The sequence below is a fragment of the Cyanistes caeruleus genome, chromosome Z (assembly GCF_971803275.1).
Source record: "Cyanistes caeruleus chromosome Z, bCyaCae1.hap1.1, whole genome shotgun sequence".
NCBI classification, from domain to species: domain Eukaryota; kingdom Metazoa; phylum Chordata; class Aves; order Passeriformes; family Paridae; genus Cyanistes; species Cyanistes caeruleus.
In genome coordinates this window covers 60063460-60089164 of record NC_141732.1, presented here as the reverse complement: position 1 = coordinate 60089164, position 25705 = coordinate 60063460, and the positions used below count along the sequence as shown (strand labels likewise).

The 25705-nt window shown below is 40.5% G+C and overlaps 1 protein-coding gene and 1 long non-coding RNA gene across 5 annotated transcripts in view; both read left to right on the top strand.

Moving 5' to 3' along the window:
* The window catches only part of LOC147648497 (uncharacterized), a 49815-nt gene extending 42232 nt beyond the window's left edge, over nt 1-7583 (top strand). The window contains exon 2 of the long non-coding RNA XR_015281098.1: nt 4727-7583. This is a non-coding gene — a long non-coding RNA (uncharacterized LOC147648497). The remainder of the gene's footprint in view (nt 1-4726) is intronic.
* Nucleotides 7584-18821: 11238 nt separating this feature from the next.
* MAST4 (microtubule associated serine/threonine kinase family member 4) overlaps nt 18822-25705 on the top strand; it is a 286733-nt gene continuing 279849 nt past the window's right edge. For 2 of the 4 annotated variants that reach the window (XM_086869392.1, XM_086869390.1), the window contains exon 1: nt 18822-19152. In XM_086869392.1, coding sequence (XP_086725518.1) covers nt 18928-19152 — 225 coding nt within the window. In that variant the 5' untranslated portion in view covers nt 18822-18927. The remainder of the gene's footprint in view (nt 19153-25705) is intronic. The other 2 variants (XM_086869389.1, XM_086869388.1) reach the window with 1 other exon arrangement.

The following is a 25705-nucleotide window of genomic DNA, read 5'->3' as shown; positions in this document are numbered from 1 at the left end:
TTACTAAACTCTCCACTGTGTCACGGTAATTTGAAAATGAGAGGAAGAAAAGCCACTGGCCAGTCTGGGGGTGAAAGGAAAATACACATCGAAATACTGTGCATTGAAGTGCAATCTGTGTTGCACCAATTCCAGTAACCTGTGCTGTGCTGATTTAGATGCGTAGCTTTCCCATACAGTGGATAGTAAAGTACAGTACCTCCCATAAAGCCTCCTAGATTCAAAGGAAACTCAGTAAAAGTAGCCAGTAACTGCCAGACAATCAGTCATCTTTTCAGCCTGTCTCTTCTCCACTGTTGAGGTAATAAACAGTAAACTATTGCTATTTTAGATGTACATTCAAAGCTGCCCTTACGAATGCAAGGCTGACCTTCCTCCTTTTAACATGTTTTTCCTGAAGCATATCTGCTTCTGTCGTTCTGGAGAATCCTCATGGAAGTCTGTCTCCATAAAATAAAGCTAATGTGTAGTCACACCCCATGGAAGAAAGAAATATTTTATGCTAACTCTTGATCTGTTTAAGATCTGTTAAGAACGTTTAAAGCAAAATGGCCACTGGAGTGTGTGAAAGTTGTGCTTTGTGTTTGTAGGGTGCTTTAAACACCTGCTTCTACCTGGCTGTGGAAGTAGGCTGTTTCTTACTCTTCCTCATTGTACTCCTGGGTCCTGGTTTGGCTAACAGAACAGCTTCAGTCACCAAGGGGTGTGCTGGTTTCACAGTATTTGATATACAGTAAGAAGGAAGAAACCACCCATGGAAGAGTGCCCTATTGACAGCAGGCAGGGGAATACGCTGGCAGGATGTGTGCATTTTTCTCCAATCTGATTGAGGTGGTAATCTTCCTTTCTTGATTTCTGAATGAATGTTTTAGTCTTTCAGCTGTTTTATCAAAGAATCGGGAGAAGTAAGGTACTGATGCTGCATTTGGAAATCTGAAATAACTGTATACCATGGGAGCCTGAGGCTACCTACATGTTAAATAAACTGAGAAAACATCTATGAAATTCAGCTTTACAGGGCACATAAGCTAAGTAAATTCCAGTAGGGTTAATTTGAAAGAGTTGAAGGAATCAACCTGGCTAGAAAGAGTACATCCAAAAAGCAAGATGCTTTGTTGAGTTCTTACTGCCCTACACAGTGTGATGTAAAGTCCCTCTCTCCCCCTCCACCCCACCACATTCAGCAATATGTGCTTAAAAGTTGCTATTCAAAACCTGCCTGCAACCCAGTCAAGCAGCAAATTCTAAAAAACTGTAATTCATTGTCAATAGTTGCTGTGTGCCATTTTGTCTTGTCAAAAACAAAGACTGTTCCTGCATGCTATGGAACATGGATAATTTGTACGTTTGAACAATAGGTACTACCCACTACAGGTATAATTCACTCTGCCATGCATAAAGTAAGTTGAGTAATTAATGATCACGATTTAAGAATTCAAGTAGACAGTGTAACAACTATACATCAATGTTTCATTTCTACTAAAAACTGTATACCAGCATTTCTGGTGCTCTATGATTCAACAAGAAAACATTAAGTGCATATTTCAAGATAAACACCATGTATCAATGCTTCTGGCCCAAATTCTGATTAAAGAAGTACCCATGTATTATAGATGTGCATCTGGTGGGTAATACTTCATTTTCCACTGTGATTATACTATTTTGTCTAGCTGGGCTTTAACTTCAGAAGAAATGAAGCACTGTGTGGAGAGGTAATGTACCTGGAAAAGACAGGCCCACATATATCTCTCCATCTCAGGCAGCTACAGTAGGAAAGTGCTTATCCACTTCTGTGGTTCTACAGTCTCAAATGGAGTAAAATTCAGCACCTTTTATTAAAAGCATTGAACAAGCATGCTCTGGTTATGGTGTGGCATGGGTGTCAAATTATGACATAAGCCAAAAAAATCTGAATTTATTACAGTCCTTTGGCGTTAACTACAAACAATTGCATATGTCTCAAAAGTCAGTAGGTTTTCCAGTGATTGTGGTTTCTATGAATTTTTTGGTTGTTACCTTTTTGAGAACACTTAACTCAGGATTTTGACTGTTGCTTTGTAGCTTTTACAGCTTAAATGGTGCTTATGGAAGAAGAATTTTCTTTCCTGCAGCATCACAGAATCATAGAATTACCTAGGTTGGAGAATAATTTTGAGATCACAGAGTCCAATCTATGACCTAACACCATCTCATCAACAAGACCGTGGCACTAAATTGTCACATCCAGTCTTTTTTCAAACACCTCCAGGGATGGTGACACCACCAGCTCCCTGGGCAGCCCATTCCAATGCCCAATCTCTCTTCCTACTAAGAGCTAGTCCCTGATGTCCAACCTAAACCTCCAATAGTGCAGCTTAAGACTGTGTCCTCTTGTCCTGTGCTGGTGGCCTGGGAGAAGAGACCAACCCTCACCTGGCTACAGCCTCCTTTCAGGCAGCTGTAGGGAGTGATAAGGTCTCTCCAGGATAAACACCCCCAGCTCCCTCAACTGCTCCTCACAGGACTTGTGCTCCAGACCCTTCACCAGCCTTGCTGCCCCTCACTGGACTTGATGGTCCAGCACCTCAACATCCTCCCTATAAACTGAGGGGCACAGAACTGGACACAGGATTTGAGGTGTGGCCTCACCAGTGCCCAGGACAGGGGGACAATCCCTGCCCTGCTCCTGCTGGCCACACTATTGCTGAGCCAGGCCAGGATGCCATTGGCCTTCTTGGCCACCTGGGCACAGCCTGGCTCATGTTCAGCTGCTGGCACCAGCACCCCCAGGTCCCTTTCTGCCTGGCAGCTGTCCAGCCACTCTGTCCCCAGCCTGTAGCACTGCAGGCGATTGCTGTGGCCAAAGTGCAGGACCTGGCACTTGGTCTTGTTAAACCTCATATTGCTGGACTCGGCCCATCTATCCAGCCTGTCCAGACCCCTCTGCAGAGCCCTTCTACCCTCCAGGTTGTTGATCACTCACACCCAACTTGGTGTCATCTGCTAAATTTGCTGTGGCAGACTCAGTCCCCTCATATGGATCACTGGAAAAGACACTAAACAGGACTGACCCCAGCACAGGCCCTTGAGGGACACCATTGGTGACTGGCCCCCAGCTGGATGCAGCAGCAGTCAGCACCATTTGCTGGGCCTGGCCCGGTCTTAACCCAGTGAAAAATACATACATCAAATGCCATGTTTCTGCTGAGCCTGCTGTTAATCAAATTCAGCTGTGTGCATTTTATGGTATGAACTAGTAACCTTCACTGCTTAATCTTCATGTGGGCCTTCAATTTCTTTTGGCACAGAAATGCAGGACTACAAGTATTTTTACCCTGATAATGACAAGTGTAAACACCTAATCAGTCATAAAATAGATAGATATTTATCTTGTGTCCAGAGAAACATGTGGTCTTATTGCAAGAAATTTTGAAATACCTGGCAGAAGAGAGCCACTCTGTCCCCTTCCACTTACTGTGATTTCTCACTAGAACTGTCAAAAAATATAAATGACCTATTATAGCTAAAAATTATTTTCAAATTATTTTGACTGTGGGATGCATCTTGTCGGGTCCCATAAGCTTATGGTCAGGTTCCTCAGGCTGTCACACACACCAGATCTTCTCTTACAGTGGGTGGGACTTTTCTGTCCCAGGTGCCATCCTGCTGACCATCCACCCAAAGGTGTGAGAAGTGTGGCAAAAATATTAATAAGTACCTCAGCCCTCTCCTCCATTTTTACCAATTTAACAGTTTTGTTTATCAGACATCTTCTTTGGCTTTCCTTTTCTGGTTAATGTACCTGAAGAAGCCCTTCCATCCTTTGTGCTTCTTGCCAAGTGCAGTTCTGGTCTTGCCTCAGCCTTCCTTGCCCTAACCCTACATAACCAAACTTCTCTATACCCTGGCCAGGTTATCCATCCTAGTTTCCACCATGCATTTGCTTCTTTTCCCCCAGTTTGACCAGCAATTTCCTACTCAGCCATGACAGTCTCTTTTCTTCCTTGACCAATTTCTTGCTTTGGAAATTGCTACTCTTACACTCTATGCAAGATTTCCTTAAAGACCTACCAGCTGTGTTCCACTCCCTTACCCCTGGAGGCAATCTCACAGGGATCCTGTTGACTATCTCCTTTTGGATCTGAAAGCTTAGTATCCTGAAGCTCAGGGACACTTTAACTTTTCATTTTCAATTGTTTCTTTTTAAAAATCTCCTTAGTCAATTTGGGGTTTTGTCTCAGGTTACCCCAAAACAGTATTCTGTATTTCCTCTATGTTAATCTGTGCAGATTGTTTTTAATGTAATTTTAAGACTCAACAACCTGGGAAACAGCACTTAAGTTTTTTACACCAGATTCACAGAAGGGAGCTGGTGAGGTCCCTTTAAAAATGAGAAAAGGACTCATGCAAGCTCTGTTTCCTTCTCTCTGGGCTGCTGAGGGGGTTGCCTCTGGCTGGTCTCTGAGTTACAACCTGAGAAGCTGCATTTTGCAGTCTGAAACTGTTCCAGACCTTTTTTGCCACTTGGAACTGCCAGGCTGGGCCTGCTTTTTCTTGGTGCTCACCAGGAGCATTTCTTCTGCCCTGCAATGCAGCAGTGACTCGGAACTGCACTGACATTAACTGTGTTCATTCAAGCCAGAAGGAAGCAGGGAGGCTGACATTGCAGGCCTGGAGCTTCCCAGACATGCCAGCACCCCCGTGTGCCACCAGAACTGCTTCATATGCTCCTTTTTTTTTGTTCCAGGGAGAAGGTTGTGCTGAGGATGGATCGGACCTGCAACTTGCTGGGAAGCTTCTTCCAATGTTTTTGGCAGCATCGAAGCCTTATGGACAAAAATAGCTTTTCCAGGGTTTTTTTGTCCCTATCCCCCATTGTTGAAGTGAGGGAGTCGTGGAGTCATGGAGGTTTGGTTGCTGTCTTCTTTTTTACTTTGTTCTTTCTCTCTGGCACATGGTCTGAAGAAGGGGACTTTGCCACCGTCCTGTCTTTTTCTTCTGGCTCATGCAGGCTGCTACACTGGCCACCATCTTGGAGGGAGGGGCTTTTCCACCATGTTGTTTTCTTTGTTCCCGAGGAGTCCCCAAGGCTCGGTACCTTTGTATCTAGCGGTTATTGATGTTTTTTTGGTTGTTGCTGTTTTTCTTTTTAGCAAACTGTTACCTTTTCATTTATAGCTTCTTGTATTTGTCTCTCCTTATTGCTGAAAGGAGAGTGATTAAACTTAAGTAATTTTGGAGTTCTCACCCCACATAATTGTCTTTAACTAAGACACTTTTGTGGAAGACTAAGTAATAATAACTTGTTCGAGATTTGTGTTTTCAAATCATATTATATATTAATATGATATGACATTACATACTTAAAAATCTCTGGTCTAATATATAAATTTTACAGTATTTAGAACTGAACGTTATCCCAAAATGTATGCTGCCATTCAAATGTACATGTTCTCTATAGAAGAGAAAGAAAGGACAAACTACATGCTTAGATCTCTTGATTTTATTTACGTGTTTTAAATAACACACTGGCTCATTCACATAGCCAAAACAGTTTGGCAAATCAAAATGAAACAATTATTTTAAGTTAGACAAGTAGCAATTGTGCATATTTTAGTACCTCTATGCAACTACGGATCTGGATAAATACTGTGACTGTGAAAAGAACATTTGTAAACGAAAAGATCTTTGTTCAACAGAACTGTTGCAGTAAGAAATTAATTCATTTGCAAAACACTCTCAGCATTATTTAACATGTAACATCTTAACATCTTAGAAATTAATTAACACTCAAAGCAATTATTTTATAGATGAAAAGGCTGATTATGCATCAAGAGTGGTTTTCTTTTTTTCTTTTTTTTCTAGATATGCACAAATATTTCTATGAGCCTTCAGTAGCTGATGTTACGTGAATCACGAAGTCTGTCACAGCAGGCACACCTACATGTGTAACTCACTTCCTTATGCTTGCACAGAGACTTCATAGAGGGGACAGAGGTGCACAGTCACAGCTGGCCAGCCTGAGATCCTGATGAAATCACACAGTCAGCAAAGGGGGAACACTCTCCACTTCTACTGGCCCTCTGGTCTCCAATAAACTTTCCGACCTCTGCTTTCTACATGGTAGAAAAGTTCAAGGATGACGTTACATTGCTTGTCTTACATAAAATTTGTACTCATTTAATGAATTATGCTTTAGTTATACACAACTATAGTGAGTCTGCATTAACTCTGCTATGTAAAATATAACGTTGGGTTAATAGCAGGATAATTTCCCCATGGAAAGGAATTATGACTTTGACCCTCCTGGAGTCAGAATAAAATGCTGCAGGGATAAGAGACCTTATTATCGTTAACTCCCTAAATCCTACCATAACAGATGAACTGAAAAATAGCTTATGTGCTTTGGATAAATTTTTCATTCAACAAATTAACATGATCTAGGGTGGAAAAATATGTACATATTATCCTTTCTAAGACTTCTTTAGCTTTTATCTCACTGACAATTTTTTCTTTTTTTCTTTTTTTTTTCTGGATGAAGTATTTAATAATTTGATTTGTCTGGAATTTCATTTTAAAAGTCATTACTAAATCCATCAGGACCTAGAGCTGTGTTAGAGTGATTGAATATCCTTATAAAATTCCCTTGTATTTGCCATCAGTTCTAATTATCACAGTAAATGCATTTCAATGACAGTAAAAAATATAACACATCAAAATGGCTATAAATGGTTTTGAAAACTTGAAAACATTCTTTTTGAATGAACAAAATGTGGCTGTTGAAAGAGCCTTTAAAACTGCTATTTAGGGTGTCACTGAACCTCTTTTTTCTCAATTGTTGATTGCATTATTTGAAATAATTGTTTATTTTCTTTTAAATTTAAGGGATGGCTAAGACAGTTTAGTTACCTTAGCACCTCATGAGTTTACTTCAGGTTTCTTTGTATTGTATACCTACAATATTGAAAGAACTTTAAAATAATTTAATCAGCTAATTTGTTTTGAATGGGCCAGAATCATGGCTTCCTGGGTAATTGTACACAATCAGATGCCTTATTGCAGTAAAAACCAGTCTTGTGTTATAAGTTAGATGTCCAGTGAAATATTACCTCTTTGAGGTAATATTTCTTTAATTCCCTTGCTTCATGTGTAACTTCAGGGCTGACATAACTCATAACCTTAATCCTTATGATGAACACAGAATTATTAAATTTTGCCTGCTCGTTTCTGTGACTTTTTACTGTAATACAAGAGTCTTTTGTATATGAAGTAATTTCTTATGGCAACAGTTCTATGTCTGCAGTAGGTTTTACCTCTATTCAGGGTAGACAGAAGTTTCACCTGCTAGAGACACACTGAGTGGGTGAGCTTGGCTGAAGACAAAACAGGCCAATTTTCCAAAGGGTGAAGAACTATTTAAAAGTTTCCAGTGTGTTTTTATGATTTAATTTCTTTTTAACAGTTTTGATTCAAATTTAGTTTTGTCTCTGAGAAAGAAATACAAAGAAAAAGAAAGAGTATCTTAACATTTCTCCAGGCTTTTGATTTACAAATGATTTTGTTTCCAAACATCTTTATAAAGTTGTATTTGAATGGTTTTGAAATACAGGAATACAAACTGAAAGAGGGGAAACTTAAGCTAGATATTATAAAAAAATCTTTTACTGTGAGGGTGGTAACATAGTAGAACAATTTGCCCAATGACCTTGTGAATATCCTATCACTGGCAGCGTTCAAGGCCAGATTGGATGGAGCTTTGAGCAACCTGGTCTCACAGGAGGTGTCCTTGCCTATGGCAGAGGTGTTTGGGACTAGATGATTGTTTAAGTTCCTTCCAATCCACACTTTCTATGATTCAATGATTCTATGATACCTTTGTGTAGCACAGCAGAGTGATAAAGCAAAGTACAGGTTTTTCTTAAGCAGCACAAAGCAGCAAGGAACACAAAGCAGAATGCTTTTGTATTCTGGCTGCTGCAGGAGGATGCTGTCCTGTTCCTCCTGTACCACCACAGCTGTGGCCTGGATCAGCCCCCACTGTTCCCTGCCCTCCAGCACAGTGTTTCACATCACCTCTTCCAGCTTCTTCCACTATTTGAAGAGGCATCTGCACCATCCCCTCTTTTCTCCTCAGGCCAGTCAGGGCAGGATATTCACTGCTTCCTCAAGCATTGCCTCAAACCAGGGGCACACTGAGGCTGCCAGCATGACCTCAGCTTGGGTACTGCTGAAGTTTGGGATGTTTTCCTGTGCAGCTACATTGCTCTACCCTGCTGGATCCAGCCTACCGTCCTCAGGCCCTGCTCTCTCCCTCCCCAATGGCCCGCACCAAACTCTTTAGACCCCAGCCTGCCTTTTTTTTGGATTCATGTAGTTATCAGTCTGGAGAGTGTGGGCTGCCACACACATTGCCCCACGTGGCAGTAGCAGCGGTTTACAGCCTGCATGTTCCAGACAGCTCACACTTTGCCGCTGGCTCCTCAAGGGATGGATGCCAAGATGCTGCTGTCCAAGTCAGCCACACTGCAGCACCTCAAGGAGCAGGTATGGACAAAAGGACAGTGCACTGTGTGAGTTAAAGGGTGCAGAGGGAGTCAAAGAGTGAGAAAGGGCAGACAGATGCCAAGACCAGTGGAGAGAGAAAGGTGTTCTAGTGCTTGCTTCTTCTCTCTCTGCTTCCCTGTTCCTGAGTAAGGAATTTAAAACATTTTATTGGGATTTTAAGAGAGACAGGATGACTGGAAGATGTCTTAAAGCATGATTTATTACTCTTCTTTTAGTCTCATAAAGGAGTGAGAACATCTTCACCACATTCACCAGATGATTGCGGTCACAAGACCACAGGTTACAAGGTCTCTTAAAGGTTAATTAGCTTATAAACTAGTACCACAAATAATGTTTCTAATTTCAGACCTAGAGTTAACTATTTTGTCTTATACATTTTTGCCACAGTGCAGACTTTCTTTACCGATCATATAATAACACAAAACTATTTCCTACACTTTAAAATTTCTTATTACTTTTGGAACTACTTCTATATCTTAACTTTAAAACCTTAAACCTTTTCACTACCTAGCTTAATGAACATTTTTTGCTGTCTAAACTACTAACTCACATTCTTGCTTATGGCTTCTAAGTCCCCGAGCCTTTTCCAAGGTCATGTCAAACCCTGCGTTCATTTCTGTGTCTGGGCCTGAATGCACAAGATTTTGAGAATTTTCTGTGCTTGGAATTCCCACACATTAATTGGCAATAAATTGTTAAATTACCCAAAGTTGGGTCTATTTTGCCCATGACAGCAATTGGCAAACCATCTTGCTGCCTGTGTCTACACCCACGAGCTTCCTCACTCATGTTCCTGCAATTTTCTCCCACGCTGTAGGGAGGGAGTGGCCAGGGGCTGGTAGTAAGGCTGGCAGCCAGACGGGGCCAACATACCATAAACAAGAACCTCCTAATGTAAGGGACTCAGCTCCAGGGAAGAGATGCACCACCACTCCTTACATAAAAGATTTGACCCACACAGCTGTCGGATCTCAGCCCACTTGTAAGGTTCACTCTGGTTGTTTGATAGAAGCATGAACAGGGACTTGAGATACTTGAGATTTTGCAGTCACCTGCAGGTACCTATGCAGGTTTTGGCCTACAACATCCCTGTTTCCTATTGCCTGCAGCATTTTTGGCTTTTTCCCTGCTGAGATTCTACTCTTCTCTGTCCATACTCATCTGCATATATTCATTGCACTTGTTATATTTCCACATTCTTGCTCCAAATCATCCTCAGCTCTTTTTCCAGTCTCTGGTGCTCATAATTGCCAATCTTTCTGTAATCCCACTTCTTTGAATTCCCTCCAGTTTGAATATTCATGCCCTGTGCTACATGTTTTCAGTAGCAAAGACAATAAAAACCACAGGAAAGACAACCCACAACAATTTTCAGCATTTAAAAATTTTCACCAGTGTCTTTGAAAGCCTGTCTCAGGCTTTGTGATTCTTTTATACATGGCTGAATATCAGGCTCCTTTCAGACAAACTGTAAATTGGTTTTTTTGTTATACACAAAAATGTTTTTACTCCATGAACTAAGATAGATCTGTGATGAAATTAGGCTGCATTCTCATAAGGATGATAATCACATTCCTGACAGGAACGTGTTCTTCCCACCAAATGTTGTCTGTTATTCTGAAGAATAAAAACACAGGAGCTTTGTATTGAGTTGCTGTGAGAATTTTAAGTGTGATTAGATGGCACATTTTCTTTGATGTATTTTTTGAAATGGCCAAATTGTTTTGGTTAAAAAAATCAATAAATGCAAATCTACCCACTCCCAAAATAAAATAGCCTAACAATGACAACAAAAAACCCACACATGATTGATCACAACCTCAGTTTTCTCGTTATAGAAAACTTCAGTTTGAATGAGTGCAATTTTGCAAAGTTATAAGCAGTCCAGGCTTCTATATATATGTAACTGTGATAATGACAGTATTGGGCAACACCATTACTAAAAGCAGATCACAATACATACCCTTATTTTTGATACATTTCTTAAATGTTTGTGTTGGCAAAGCTTAGGCTGGGACAGTGATTTGGACAGGAAGCTTTTCTGTTAATGTATATGACTATATTTTTTGGTCTGAATACTTCTATCATGTCTCTGAAGTCTGTGAACCAGTCTTTCTGCTATTACACTTAACTAGCTGCAAAGGAGAAAAGTGTCACTGGAGAAGCATAATCTTTCTAGACTTGGTAAATGAAGAGAAGTTTGCTTAAGCACTTCAAGTTTATTACATTATTACCATATACAGAAACATTAAATGTCACATATGCAAAGATTATTTTAAGCACAAACCCAAATATTTTGAGAGAATTGCTTTGAACACAGAGAATTACATTGAGAAGGTGCAAATTTGAGCTGTGTTGTTGACACCAAGACTGCTGAATTATTAAATCAACAGTGGAAATTGCATTAATATATAAAAATCTTGGCTTACTTTAACAAACCTTATAATTTTCAAAACTTATTATTATGATTATTATTGTTGTTACTGTTATTATTATTATTATCATCATCATCATAATTATCTTCCACATTTTGAAGGGTTTACTCATTTTTGCCTGACAGAAAACTTTTCATAATACATATGGCCGTCTGTGTGGGTTTGCAGAATCTAGAGGAATCCCCTTGTAGAGGAAGCCAAGGCCAGCTGAGCAGCAATGTCTATTATTTTCACAGCTAGATCCTTCAAATTAGCTTCCTACATAAAATTAACCTTGTTTTAGATTTTTAAGTGGCTTTTAAGGACCCTTTGTACATATTTAGGAATTTGACTTCAGGCATTTACTTTTTTAAGTGTTGACCACTACTTCTAATCTGGAACATAAGAAATGTTTGAATTTTAAAATGCAAGTTTTGGATAAGTGGAATGTTTCCTACATCCCTGTCAGTGCAGTTTTTATTTTAAACTGGCAGTTACTGGCATAAACAGCACTTAAATTGTGATAGTAAATGAACCTAAGAATATGGATTTGTCAACTTCAGCTCCCAAAACACAACTGTAAAATATTTATTTTTAGACCTAGCTGCCTGCATGAAATTTCCAGTCAAACAAAACCAACATAGAATAAAAATTGAAAAACCTATGGTTGAGGTAATATTTTAGCAAAGTATACCAATGGACATGGTATGGTACTGTTGATATAATCAGTCTATCAAGCTACAGATGAAATAAAGGTCAAATTTTGATGGAGAATCTAGTGAGTTTTTACCGTACCTTATCTTATGCCATATATAAAGCCTAGGAAAATGTATGTAAGATCTGAAGGCTATGCATCTCTCTCAACAGGAACAAGCTTCTAGTAGAGACAAAACCCAGAAAATTCAGTCACCTCTAGCAGGCCTTCCACTCATGTAAATCTTACGTCACAGTGAGTGTGATTGTTCAAACAATAAAATTCCTCCCTCTTCAGACTCCACATAGAAACACAGAACTCAGTTTTGATACATGGTGGGACACAGATACAGTCAATGAAAAATTAAGAATAAGACAATAAAGGATAAATCCCTTTGTCATATTTTACTTCAAAAATAGGGGTAGGCTGCAAAAGAGGTAATCTTTGCTATTAAAATCTTGGAAGTTAAAAAAAAAAAAATGTAAAGCAATATTTCGAAAAGAAACCCCACAGCCCATTTTTTTTGCTAATTCTGGTAGACAGAGAAAGTAAATATTGGCTTTTGAATATTTTACTTTACACAAGGTATTTATGCTAAAATTTGTATCCATCTTGTTAAGCATGTGATGTCTACCTAGTTCAAGGGTCATGACATTTTGAGTTCAAGAGACAATTTTACTTTAATGAGAAAGAGATCAGAAAAGAGTAGAACTCTGAATATTAATCCTATTTACATGTACAATGAGGACTTCATTTTTGCTCATTCTATGAATAAGAATGTCTGAACAAACAATACCATTTAAGTACTGTGGCACCATTTTTAGTGATCCCACACAATAGCTGATTTCTCAGAGAAAATCACAGCTTTTCCTCAAACACTGTGCTTGCTCTATTTAGGAACTGTGAGGCCTGGGATGAGGGCAGGCAGAGCTTACAGAAACCTCGTGGGCTGCCTCAAACCTGCTTTTACCTCAGTTGTTGCCATGGAGCTTTGGAGAGTTTGGCAATTCAGGACAATCACTGGATCTCAGATTCACTTTCCATTTTCATGTTTTTCAAAGAGGATCTTGTTAACACTTGCTGAGAAGGATTTCTTTCCACAAACTTTACAGTCCATAATAACACTGTCAACCACAGCCTTAACATTTTTTGAAGGGATGCTGTGTAGACTTGAGGGCATCTAAACTTATCCAGAGAAGTCAAACACCCCATGGAGTTTGGAAAATGCATAATTTCTAAAGATGCAGATGTGAATTAGGTTTACACCTGTTGAGCTAAAGATTAAAACATGGCTTGGCAGTGCTGAAAACAATGATCAGACTACACCACAGGATGCAGACATGGTTTAGATTATATTTAGCAGTCCACACATGTCTTTGTCTCTCAGACTATGAGGCTGGCAACATAACCACAGTGCAAGTTTCAGAGCTCCTCCCTTCTCCCTGCTGTATCTACAGCTGGAGTTTTGGTTATCTTCAATTCCCATCCTGTATCTAGACTGTCTCTTCCTGCCCATCTGATCTTGATAATAACTGGTCTTCACAACACTCATGACTGGATGTCGCCCTGAGAATTAGACCTTCTGATCTTCTTTTCATAGTCTCTAGCCGCTTTCCCAGGAAAGTAACTATAAACATAGATGTTTATATATTCCATTAGAGAAATGTCTTTTGATGGATGTTTCTCACGAGCAGTGCAGTTGGGAAGGTGGTAACCTAACTGTCCTATCCCTGGTCATTGTTGAGAATCTATAAACACTGAAACCACAGAATTAATTGCACTCCTTTTCCTATCACACATTGAGCTGTATCTGTGTGAATCGTTTCGTGTCCAACAATGACAACTGGACATTAGGATGCTGCTGCAATAAAGTGGGAAATCAGCATCTTTCTACTTCTCTAGTTACTGCATTCTGAAGCAAGAGTTAAAATATAAGAATTTGTTAAAATATAAGAAGCTACAGTTTCCCCACAATTTTATGAAAGTCATAGCATTGACCTTGAATAAAGCAGAATTTGGGGGAAGAGGTCTTAGAATGAGTAACCTACCTGGTGTATGCCAGCTGTTAACAGGGTTGTACCATGTTCTTACTGCTGTTCCCTGCTTCTGGTATGTCACTATATATTCCTGATATACAGATGTTGTGAAGGTGAGGGAGAAATTATGGGAGGCTCCTTGCTCAAGGGTTATCCATCTAAAAACTGAGCACCTCTCCCCGCAGATGCACAGAAACTCCACACAACATGCTGTCAGTACACTCATGTATCTGAAGTCAGATTAAAACAGTTTAACTTCTGTTTGTCCCTCCAGCACACAGACTCACAACCTCCTTGAATCTGTCTGAAACGGAGGGTGAGTTTCTGATGTTTAGTCATAGTGCTGTAACCCCAAAGCAATGCCTTGAGGGAGACCTGACAAGGGGATCACTGCATTATGTTTCCCCGTGTTTCTGTACAGCCTTCAAATTCTCTGTGACATATACGGTGCTGAGCAACATTTCTTTTTTTCTTTTACACTGAAGTGATCAGAAATGTGAATGTCAGAGTGTAAACATTTGCTAGTGGTTTCATCTAAGTGTGATTTTCCGCAGGTCTCATGATGGTGATTCATGCAGTGCTCACACAGGTCCTCAAGTGCCAGTAGTCTGGGAAGAGTGTCTTTAGCAATTACACTCTTTAGTCCAGACCACATCATCTCTAGCTGTCAAGATGGTGACACTACTTGGTCTTGATAAAGGCACTTGCAGCAGGTGGAGGCCTACACTAGTTGTGTTTACTTCCCTGTCAAAAATATTTTATATCTAGTAGCATATGCAATTAAAAGGTGAAATTTTTTTTTTTCAGTTTTATTACATGTTCCACAGATTTGAATGCAGTATTTCTGTTCATGCATATGCTTATTGTTGCTAGGATTTACAGTGTAACATGACTAGCTTTTTAATGCCTTTTGAGATGATCTGAATCTAATCAGCATGTTCAAATGCCCTTGTTTCATGCTACGCAAGTTCTAGGGCAAGTAAATCGTGCCTCACATTCATTGTCAAAAAGGCTTTTTAATGGTAAGAGAGAGTGTCTCAGAATTGATTCTCTTAGAGAGGTACACGGTAGATTCTGCTTACTCTGAAGTATCCTAAGCTCTAATGAGTTTTTCAGAGACAAAAAGAAGGGATCTCCAAACTATGCTGTATGTTTGGTGGTACTGGCTCCAGTCCAGAGATGAGAGTTGTCCTTATGGGTGTTTTTATTCTCTTCCAGCCTATCACTGCTGTTTGCATTGGTGAGTATTCCTGCCAATGGTTAGAACCCTAAAAATGAAAACTTTTGAATTCGTGATCTTGGATATTGCTTGAGAGTGAATATGTAGCAATAAAATGCATCACATAAAAACTGTGTATCATCTTTATTACCCTGTAACGTGCATTCTCAATAAATTAGGATTCCCAAGAAAAAGAACTCTGATCAGAGAATTTACTGCTAGAGCTAGGAGGAGCGCTTAAAAGTTCAAGTTCCTGTTTGCCCATTTTCTGCTACTCCTCCAGGTAGGCAGCTTTGCTTCTTTATCTGAGAAAAAATGGCAGAAAGGAAGGAAGGCACTAATGAAACATTTATATACCACCAATACAAAAGTCTAGAATTAAATATTGAAAGGCCTATTCATATTACAATCTGCATTCAGGATTGGCACTAATTGGCAATACTGTTGGCAGTCTCAACGGGGAGGGCAAGAACTGAGTAAGCATGCAGACTTATTCATCCAAAGAAGTGGTTCTTCCAGGTCAGGTTTAATGCACATTTACTATGCAGAAAGGGAAGCACAGTGCTGTTGTTACTGATAGTTTAATTGTCTTATTTGGAGAGCCTCACATTTGCCAGATCAGTCAGTTTTGTCTAGGGATTTTCTCAGGTGCTAACCCCACTGTCTGTGTATTTTAAAAACTGTTTCTTACCAGAGGTAGACTTTTGCCTAAATATTCAGAATCAAAGAGGAAGAAGAATATTCTAAGCACTATAAAAAAGAATTTGATGCAACATTGCCTAGTTCAAAAAGCCAATGATTTGAATACAACTGATGTCATGGAACTGATACAGTAGCTACTATAAAGACCTACTTTTTGTATTTTATTCATTGAAGCTATAATATGAGACAGGTGCTTGACCTACTGAAACATTTGTCCCACCTTTAAACATTTTTTAATGAGCTTCACAGTCTTTCTCTCTGACTTCTCTGGTTTATTCAATACACTGCTGTGAAGTTTACTTTTTTTGTCTGTCATTTTTACAGTGTACCTGCTCCTTTGATTCCCTGCTATAATTTCTTGATTGAGATACTGATCTTTAGCTTGAAGGGCCAGTTACAAAGCCAATCATCATCTTCTTATTTGTCTTTTCATCCTGTCTCATTTACAGCTAATTTACATTATTTGCTGACAATCTGTTTTCTATACCTCTTCATGCCTTTCTCCAGTGTTTCCCCTATACCTTGACATCTTGTGCCAAACTTGATAATAAATCTGTTAGTCATTTTTTCACTCCTTCAACACCACACCGAGTGTCAGGATTTCCCAAGCATTAACAAATGGTTTAATATAATATATTATATTATAAACAGGGAGTTTTGAGATAACACTTTATTTCTTTTCCTGTATGTTTTCAGCTAACTGACATGAGAAAGTGAATAGCGCACATCCTGAACAGCTGTAACTGCACACAGCGGGTGACTGCAGTGTGTACTGGGGGGAGGACAGAAAGAAAATATTGAGCAAACCAGGGAATGGCTGCCTGAAAATGTACTGGCAGAAAAAAGTGTGTAAATGAGTAAATGTATCCAAAACTGAGCCAGCCACCTGTAATAGCTCACATCAGACCGCTCATCAGACCAATCACATCACACCCTTATCTCCATACTCTCCACCAAATGAGTCCAATGCATGACAGAAAGTGCTCAAAGCTTATTAAATATGGACTTCTCAACAAATGTTTTCAAAATTAGCTTCTCAAGTCATTCTCAAACCAGATATTCAGTGTTTTGCTACAAATACCTCACTGATTTGTGATGCGGAAGTGTAAGCAACAGTGCTTTTCCCAGGATGGAAAATGATGTAAGCTTCTATCTTTGCTGCCTTTAGCTTTAGCTCCCTTTTAGCTACTATAGGCAACATAGCATCCCTTTTCTGTTCATGTAAGATATGTTAGCAGAACATGTGATCTGACATTGTCTAGAGGCCAGAGCAGAACAATACTGTCACTTGTCTAACTCTGGGGTGATAAAATAAATTTTGAGTGTCTTCTTAGATTTCAATTTATGGCATAAATTAGAACAGCTCAGTGACTATTCTAATGTATTCCTTGCTGCCCCCAGATTACAGGGGCTGTTCTGGCAGCTGATAATAACTGAAGTGTAGAAGTGCTTTGGCTAAGCTCTATTTTTTCCAGTCTCATCTCTGGCAGCAAGAGAAAGAAGTGACAGAGACCTGCAGCGTTGCTTTTCACCGCCTGGCAATTTTCTTATGCATTGTGAAGAATAGGTAGGAAATTAAGCAAGTTGTTCTGCTATGAGAATGACACTAAACCAGAGACAAGATTCTGACAGAAGAAGGTTTAGTTCTAAAATCAAGGACTCAAGAAATATGAGTAAGTCCAGGTTTTGGAGATAGAACAACTTATGTGCAGAACAAGGAGTACCAAGGAGGAACTCTTTTAACTGGCTACTTAAAATTATTAGGGTTAGATTTGGAGTAGTACATGTGTGTAATTCATTTAGTCAAAACCAATTTTTGCTCATGTGCATATATCTCGTATTTCCTTATCATAAATGTTGGCATAGGCAAATTTTTGGGTCAAATTCTGTCCCTAGTATTCCACAACAAATTAACATTTAAAGGTCTGATCTAACTACTGATAAAAAAATCTCAAAGACTAATCAGCATTGTTACAGCCTAATATCCAGCACCAAAACCTTGCTGTGCACAGGGAAGGACTGAGATTTGGAGAATTTTGTATCACTGTTTTTCCATCCAGTAACAATCTGATAACAGTCTGACCTATATAGTAATAGTAATAGTAATAGTAGTAAGAGTAGTAGATTTTTAAAAATTCATTTACTCTCTGGGCATACTGGATAAATTGATCAAATTAGAAATCTGAAAAAGTGGAAGCATTCTGCTTCCCATTTTCATCAACTATGTACTATGTTAATTAGAGCACATCAATAACTGGTCTGTGCTCACATTTCTCTTTCTGTGAAATGGAGAAGATAACTATTTTGTAGTGATGCTGTGGGACTTTCTTAATTACAAAAGCTCTTAGTCTGTTTTGATTTCACAATTGGATTAATCTGGGGTCCAGACATAATCAAATAAGGTCCTGGTATATACTAGTATATATTTGTATTAAGTATTAGCACATTAGATGAAGACTTATGATCTGGGGAAAGAAAGAAAGAAAGGAATTTTTTTTTCAAAATAATACTTAAACAGTATTTTAAAATATTAACGACAGGATAATAATAACGACAGGATAACAGGGTTTAAAAGCCATTTAGGTCCTAGAAGACGGAAGAGTTGTCCAGGAAGAACTGCAAAAGCTTTCACGTGCCTAACTTTTTGTCATGTGCTTTGGTTCCAATGACTGAAAGCTTGGTGACAAATCCCAATATCGATGACCGTTTCAAAGTCAAACACTGAAAGGGACTTTCGTTTGCTGCAAAACCATAACGAGGCGTCTGTAGCTTTCTGCAAAATGCTACGAAGACGGCAAAATTGCTGCCGTAAACTGCCGGTAGCTCCGTTTTAGAGGAAGCGAGGGGCGCAGAAAACCCTTACATAATGTAGAATAGCTGCTCGCTCTTAAACCCGTGACATCGCCCAGGAGCGGAGCGTGGCTTGCCGTGCCCACGCCGAGTCGATCCCGTCAGATCGGGCTCTGGCGGACCCCGCTGCCCTCTCCGCCCCGGGCGGCGGGACCTGGTTGTCAGGGCACGGCCAGCCGCGGGACGCCGCGCTCTTCCCCCCTACCTCCTGCCTCCTTCCGCGGCGGGGAGCTGCCCCGGCCCCGCTACCTGCCGCCCTCCCGCCGCTCCGCGGTTCCGGGCCCGCCCCCGCGCCGCTGGCTCCGCCCGGCCCGGCCCGGCCCGCCCCGCCCGCCCGCAGGCGCCGCCCGCCGCCCGGAGCGCGGTGCCTGGCCCGGCCCGGCCCGGCAGCGCCGCTGCCGCTCCCGCGCTGCGCTCTGCGGGGCGGGGGAGCCTGGCTGCCGGCGGCGGGGCTCTGAGCCCCCGGCCATGGCGGAGAAAGTTTCGGTGGCGTCGGAGCGGGCGCGGGGCGCCGGCCACGTCGGCTCCTCTTGCTCCGGCTCCTCCTCCGGCTCGGAAACTCTCTCCGAGGAGGGAGAGCCCGGCGGCGGCGGGGCGGCGACGGCCCCCGGCGGGGCGACGGCTTCGCCGGAGCTGGCGATCCCCGGCGGGCGGGCAGAGGACGACGCCTCGCAGGAGGAGCGGGATGAGGAGGTGCGCGGGGCCGGGGCGGCGGCGGCTGCTTCTCCGCCCCTGCGCTCCGGGAGCCCCTGCGCGGCGCCGCCGTCCCGGGCTCTGAGGGGCGGAGGTGACCCCGCGGCGGGCAGCGGCTTCGTGCCCACCTGGGCACAGCCCCTTGGCGTCTGCTAAACCCGAGACGGTCTTCTTTCTGCTCTGCCGGCTACAGCCCTCTGGCTGCCGATCACTGAGAGTTGGGGTTTTTTTGTTTAGAGAGGGATTTTTTGTTTTAGGAAAGCTTGTTCGTGGTGTTTTCGGTTTTTTTAGGTCCCCCCTCCCCTCCCCCGAGCGTGTCACCTTTGGAAAGCGTTGCTCCAAAGCAAACTCCTGAATGCCAAAAGGAAGTGATGGGCAAGCCCCCACACTACAGTAATCCTCTGGTGAGAGCTTATGACAGGCTGTGGATGATGGAGGAGCTCTGTGGGTGATAGATCCATAGCGTGACACGCACATAGGCGCGTTGTTCCCTTTCCTCCCCTGATCTGCGTTACCTTCTAACGGCACTCTTAAGACAAAACAACCACCCCACAAGGTTACAGTAAAACAAAAACCTTTTTGGGTCTTGAGATGGATTTTTAAAAATTATTTTATTTATTTCTTGTTGCATGATTCACACTCCTTAAATCTCTTTCAAGCCACGACCCCAACCCAAGTGCATTTTTCTGACTGTTGGTTTACTTTGCTCCGGTGTATCATCTCTTGTCTGCCTTACTTACGGTCTTTTGTTGTGGTCAACTTTTTGCTTTGCTCTTAGATGGTGTTTCTTTATTCTGTGCCTTTATGCGTCTGGATGTGCAAAGGTTTTTTGAGAAACCTTGCATTTTTAGAGGAATATCTGTTAAGCTGGTTGAAGTTATTTTCAACTAGTTGAGCTGTGGTTGTCAGGAATGTTTCCCTCTGCAGTAATGGCTTTTTATGTAGCTTCTGTTTTTCCTTTTTTCCCCTTGCATCCTGTTAAATTGATACAACTGTAGAAGAGCACAATGAATTTTTTTTTCCTTAAATACTCAAACTCAGACCAGGTTCCTTGCTTCTTTCAACTGCATGAGACCCCAAATAGTGGAATGTATTTGCAAAAAAAATGCCTTTATGATAGGAGTAGAATGAATGTGGGTATATCCACATTTTTTTTTTTTTTAAAAATATTTATATGTGTACTTGCTTTTTTCACTGAACTGAGTAGGATCTCCGTAGCTGCTGTTAGCATGGAGCACACTGCTAGGTGATTAAGATACCCTGCTTCTCGGCAGGAATGGTACATGTGGGCTTGGGGCTATGCTTACCACAATTATGTGGTGTCTAGATGGTTTAGTGCTTAGTTGGTAAGCCTGCATAATACCCTGTAGAAATATACAAAGTCTGTCTGTTCAGTTAGCTGAACTTGGAGCTGCTGGCAGACTAGTGAATTTCTGGTAAAGGCTTGTTATTTCTGTGTGTGCTTTGGAGATAAAATTACAGGCATCTTTTGAGTTGACAGTATAGAGAAGGTAAGCCCAAAAATAAACGCAACATTGCGATCATGGAATTTTGAAATTCTTTAAGGACAATCTGATATCTCACCTTCAGCTAGTAGTGCTAGAACATAGCAGCATAAACTTAAGGAAGTGTTGTGGGAGAGTTTGCTTAGAATATGCAGCCTTATTCTCTTCCCTTTATTCCCCCCTGCTAGATTCTTTTATTACCTGAGACTAGGCTTCTTTTTGTGCTTTGATTTTTCCCATCTTTCCATTTTGGTGTAGTCAGTGTTTGCAGCTGAATTTCTGCCTACCTGCAGAATCACCTGGCAAATCCACCTGTATAATATATTTTTCTTTTTGTGCAAGGACACCACAGTGCATTAGAGTGTGGAGGTTAATTTGAAACTGAGAGAACATCTATTCAAATGGAAATCCCTAAGGACAGTGGAATAAAGCAAGCCTGAGGTCCAAGATGTACATACAGATGATTTCAGGCTTTCTTTATGTGGCACCTGCTGAAGGTATCCCATTGAGAATAGTGCTTGAAGATACTGTTTTCACATTGACATCCTATTTAGTTACTGTCAAATAATGAAAATTTTGATGTTTTCTGTGATTTTCTGTTACCAAGTTATTTTAGTTATATGGATCCCCAGTGTTTGATCCTGTGCTTGCAGGTTTCATTTCTCCTCTTGTCCTGTCCTTGTTCCCGTTGCCAACGTAGCAGAATTGAATCTGTTGTCACAGCTGTTCACTATCCTTCAGACAGCAGTGGAACAGATTGTCCTGCTACCTCTGTTTCTACCTTAGTTGTCAGTAAATTCTTCTAAGTCATGACATAAAATTTCCAAATTAAATAAATGGATAGTTAGAAAACATGTAGATTTTCCCATACACATTACCATTTCATGTGGTATTTCAGTAGAACTGTTTTTTTCTTCTGTGATGTTGACAACTTGAACCTTGTCTGCTCCTGGATTTCTTTAGACTAAACAGCCCCACTGTCTTTCATCTTCGGTGTAGAATCTGTTTCCAGACATCTGATCATTTACACTGCTGTCCTGTGTACTCATTCCAGCTGGTCACATCTGTCTTGAAGGATGATGTCAAAAAAACAGGATGTCATGCTCAGATTTACACCTTGCCAGATCTGCTAGAACAGAGAGATTATTTCAGAGGTCTCTCAAGCACTGTTGTTTTTTATGTAGCCCAGATGGCTAATTTGTAGTTTGTGGTCCATTATGAGTTTTATGTCTTTTCCTGAAGAATGATACGAACATTTCTACACTACAAAAAAGTGGTTCATCTCCCCACATCAGCTTAATGCTGCTGTCTAGAGTAGGTAAGCTTCTTTAATGTTCAGAAATTAGACTCTGGAACTGAAAGCATAATAACTTCTGAGCATCATATCTGAAAGAGCTAAGTCCTGGAAGAAAACAGGAGAGGAAGAGATGGGAAGAGATGCTACATAACTTTTTCTTTTTCTTCTCCTTCTCTGTTTTCATTACTTCATCCTACAGCTGCATAAACTTCACTTAAAAAAACCCCCAAAAAACAGAATAACAAAATCCACAAAAAACCTGAACAAAAACAATCTCTCATTTCATGTAAGCAATAACAAGTAATAGTTTACAAGATTACAGTCATCAGTTTCTGAAGTGTTTTTGATGTCTTACTTTGAGATCTTAGACATGTGAGAATTAAATAAGGGTTTAACACAAACATCTGAGAGGTGCTTTGCTTTTGGAACGTATGTGCTGTGGATAGCAAGCACATAAACACAAATGAATTTAAGCAGTTTATTTGCCTATGCTCTTCTGAGGTGAGTGGCTAACTGCTGACGGCAGGCAGGATGGGATTGCATGGTGAAGGGCACTCAAGGAGAATACTGCATAGATAATGGATCACTGCATTTCCAATGCCTTGTGGTTGTTTAGTTTTTTAATTTTTTCCATATTCTCTTCAGAGCTCTCTTTGCTGGAATGAGTGTTTTCCAGACTATCAAGAGAGGAGTTGAGGCTGGGCAGCCATATGTTTTCTGTTGTAATCTGTCTGCTTCTGCTCTCTTGAGTAGTTAGTCAATACTGGACTGGCATTGTGGGAACAGGCATAAATGCAAGAAATCCCAGTATTTTCCTCGTTTTCCTTTCTGCTGTTTTTTTGTCTTCTCTGCACTGGTTTTCCTTTTGGCAAAGATGTGACTGTGAGCAGGAAACATGATTTATGAAATTTATAGAGGCAAATGGTGCCAAGTGTCATTGCCTGCAGTAGTTTCTATCATTCAAAATGTTTTACAGTCTTTCAGCATAGGATATCCTCTTTTTTGATGGTGGCTTTCAAATCTTAAGTCAGTGTTTTATAGGGGAGGTGAAAGCTTACTTGGTTTAACCTTGTTTCTTAAAAGGAGAATGAAGACAGGATACCAGTATTCTCAAGGATGTGAAGGTTAAATTGTGTGTCTTGGAGTTGTCTGTCTTTTCCATCACCTTTCTATAAACCTTGTCACAGTAACTACACATTGCTTGCCAAAGTAGAGTAACAAACCAGGAAGGATCAGAATTCTTTCAGAATCATACTTCGCCATGTAACACAGCTGTCTGAAATGTATCCAGAAGCTTCTGAACCTGACAATGTCTTCTGAATTACCATAGGGATTTATCTTCATTATTCTAGAGGCTTAAAAAAACCCTCTTAAAACCTAAACGAATGGTTATTCACAAAAAATAGGGGGAGGGAGGGAAATAGAGTATTTTGTTCTCAAATAATTCCAGTTCTTGCTCTGTAATTTCAATGTTTGTCACTGAAGTGACTATTTGAGTTTATAAGAATTAAGATGAGCAACATGACAAGATAATATTTATCATGAAGTGTCCACTGAACTTTGAAGTTGATTGTTGACATTTTCTCCTACTAGCTATTTGGTGTGTATTGTATATTAAAAAAGATACCTCTGCACAGAGTGAGTACAAAACCTCTTTCTGTTGTGGCTAACTCTTCTCTTGAATCTGCCTTCTTGCTGTTCCTGTTGCAATCTGTTGCAGCTTCATGAGGACTATATGGTGAGCATTAATTACTAGGAAGCTAAGATTTTGTCATTATTCATAGCAAGGTGAGGAATGTGGTAAAGATGTATTGCACTAGAAACTCTTTCACACATTCATCCTTTAGCATATGCCCACTGGGAAGGTACAGTCCCTTCAGCATTACAGATGGTGTACCAGATCTTCACCCCAACAAAATTGTGGTGCAGTTTGAGAGAGGGGTGGAAATCAAAATACTTTGGGGTAAAAGAAGCAGAGTGTGAAGTGACGGCAATGTTTACATGTGTATCTATGTGTAACGGAGGTGGTGATAGTTCTGGCAAGATGTCACTGTGACCTAGCTAGAAGTAGTGTTTTTGTTACCTCTTTCCCTTCCTGCTTCTCCTGCTGCAGAAGTAACCTGGGACATTCACAGACTGTGTGGGACATACCATAGATTTTTCCCTCTAATTGTTTCAGGCTTTCTTGTCTCTAACAGTGATGGATCCTTCCCTGTTATAGCACACCTGAATGATAAAGCTAGCTAAAGCTGAATAGCCTAATTGCTAGAGTGTGATCTTTAGTTCATGCTAGAGAATAGTGATGCCAACAAAAATGTATTCTTCTCAGGGTAAAAATTATTGTGGTGAGATGAGCAACACTCATCTAGTCGAGAGCAGCTGCAAAACTGTTACTGTGTCATGTCAGTCAGGCTTGGTAAACTTGTGAAAAGTTACCTATAAAGTGAAATGTTTGAGAATTTAAGTGAGTGGGGCTGTCTTGAGAGTCATGTAAAAGACTTAATTGGTTTGATTTTAGTATTTAAAAAAATGTATGTTTGTCTACTACTTTAAACCTTTCCTGTGCAGGATAAGCCTTTTAAAGTGAGTGCTGTTACATACCCTTATTACTCAAGAAATCTTCTGGGGCACGGAGAGACACATGGTTGAGGGCTGAATCTAGAATAGCCATGTGCTGCTGCTTGATATTTGAGAATATCTGTATAGTAGTAATGTTTGCAGCTCTCTGGAACTTCTTTTCAAGAATCTGGTAGGTATAAATAAGGCTATAACCAGAACATCTATCTTTCTTCTCACTTGGACTAAGTGAGAACTGAAGAAGCAGAATCATACATTGAGTTGCGTATCTGATTTTTTTGTGCCAGAACTATTTATATACTTTAAATTCTTCTGGAAAGAGATGGATGAACAACTGATAATTAATCTTCAAAATCTGAATGGTTTGCAAAAATGGTTGAGAAGCCCTTTTGCACCCTTTAGATTTTTCAGACTGGTGGACATAGTCCTGAGTCTAATCTTCAGTATCCCTTAGTATCCCTTATGTCCAGCTGTGAAGCCCAATGTAAAGAAATGTCTGTTTTGAAAGCTGCAGCTCTGTAGAAGTAGTGCAGCCTGAGTCCAGTGTAGTCTGCTGCCTTTGACAGTGTGTTGGCTAGATGTGAGCTGCTTTGAACTAAATGTTCGTAAACAAGGTGTGTTACTCTTGTACTATGAGGAAGCTCTGTAAGATGAGGCTGATTTGGTAGCAGTAACAGCTTGTGTAAAGTTGAGCTGGTAGAAGGGAATAAGAGAGTCCAAAGTCTTGAGGCATAAAATAAAAGCATGGCCAAGCACAATGTAAATGAGGAATTTTTGAGCTAGGAAGCTTGCAGCTAGCTAGCCTTCTTCTGCAACAATTCGTGCAATGGGGTAGCTTGTCTCTTGGTTTTGTCACAAATTATATGCTCTGTCCCCCATTCCCAAAGCACAACTGTACTCAAAGATTGTAGTACTGAGGCAATAATACATCTCAAATACTTGGTTTCTGATACTACTGTTTTTGTTACTGCCTAGAGCTGGCAAATAGTAACTAGGAATGCTTTTCTGTACAAGGCATAAAAAAAGTATTTACCCTTCCTTTAGAGCAAAAATCTGAAATGCAGAATTGGGAAATTTAGGAAGAAGGGGCACAAAGATTTTGAAAATAATAGTAATGAGAAATGAGTCCCCAAAGTTTTCTATTGAATCTTCCTTCAGTAAAATTGCTCTGACA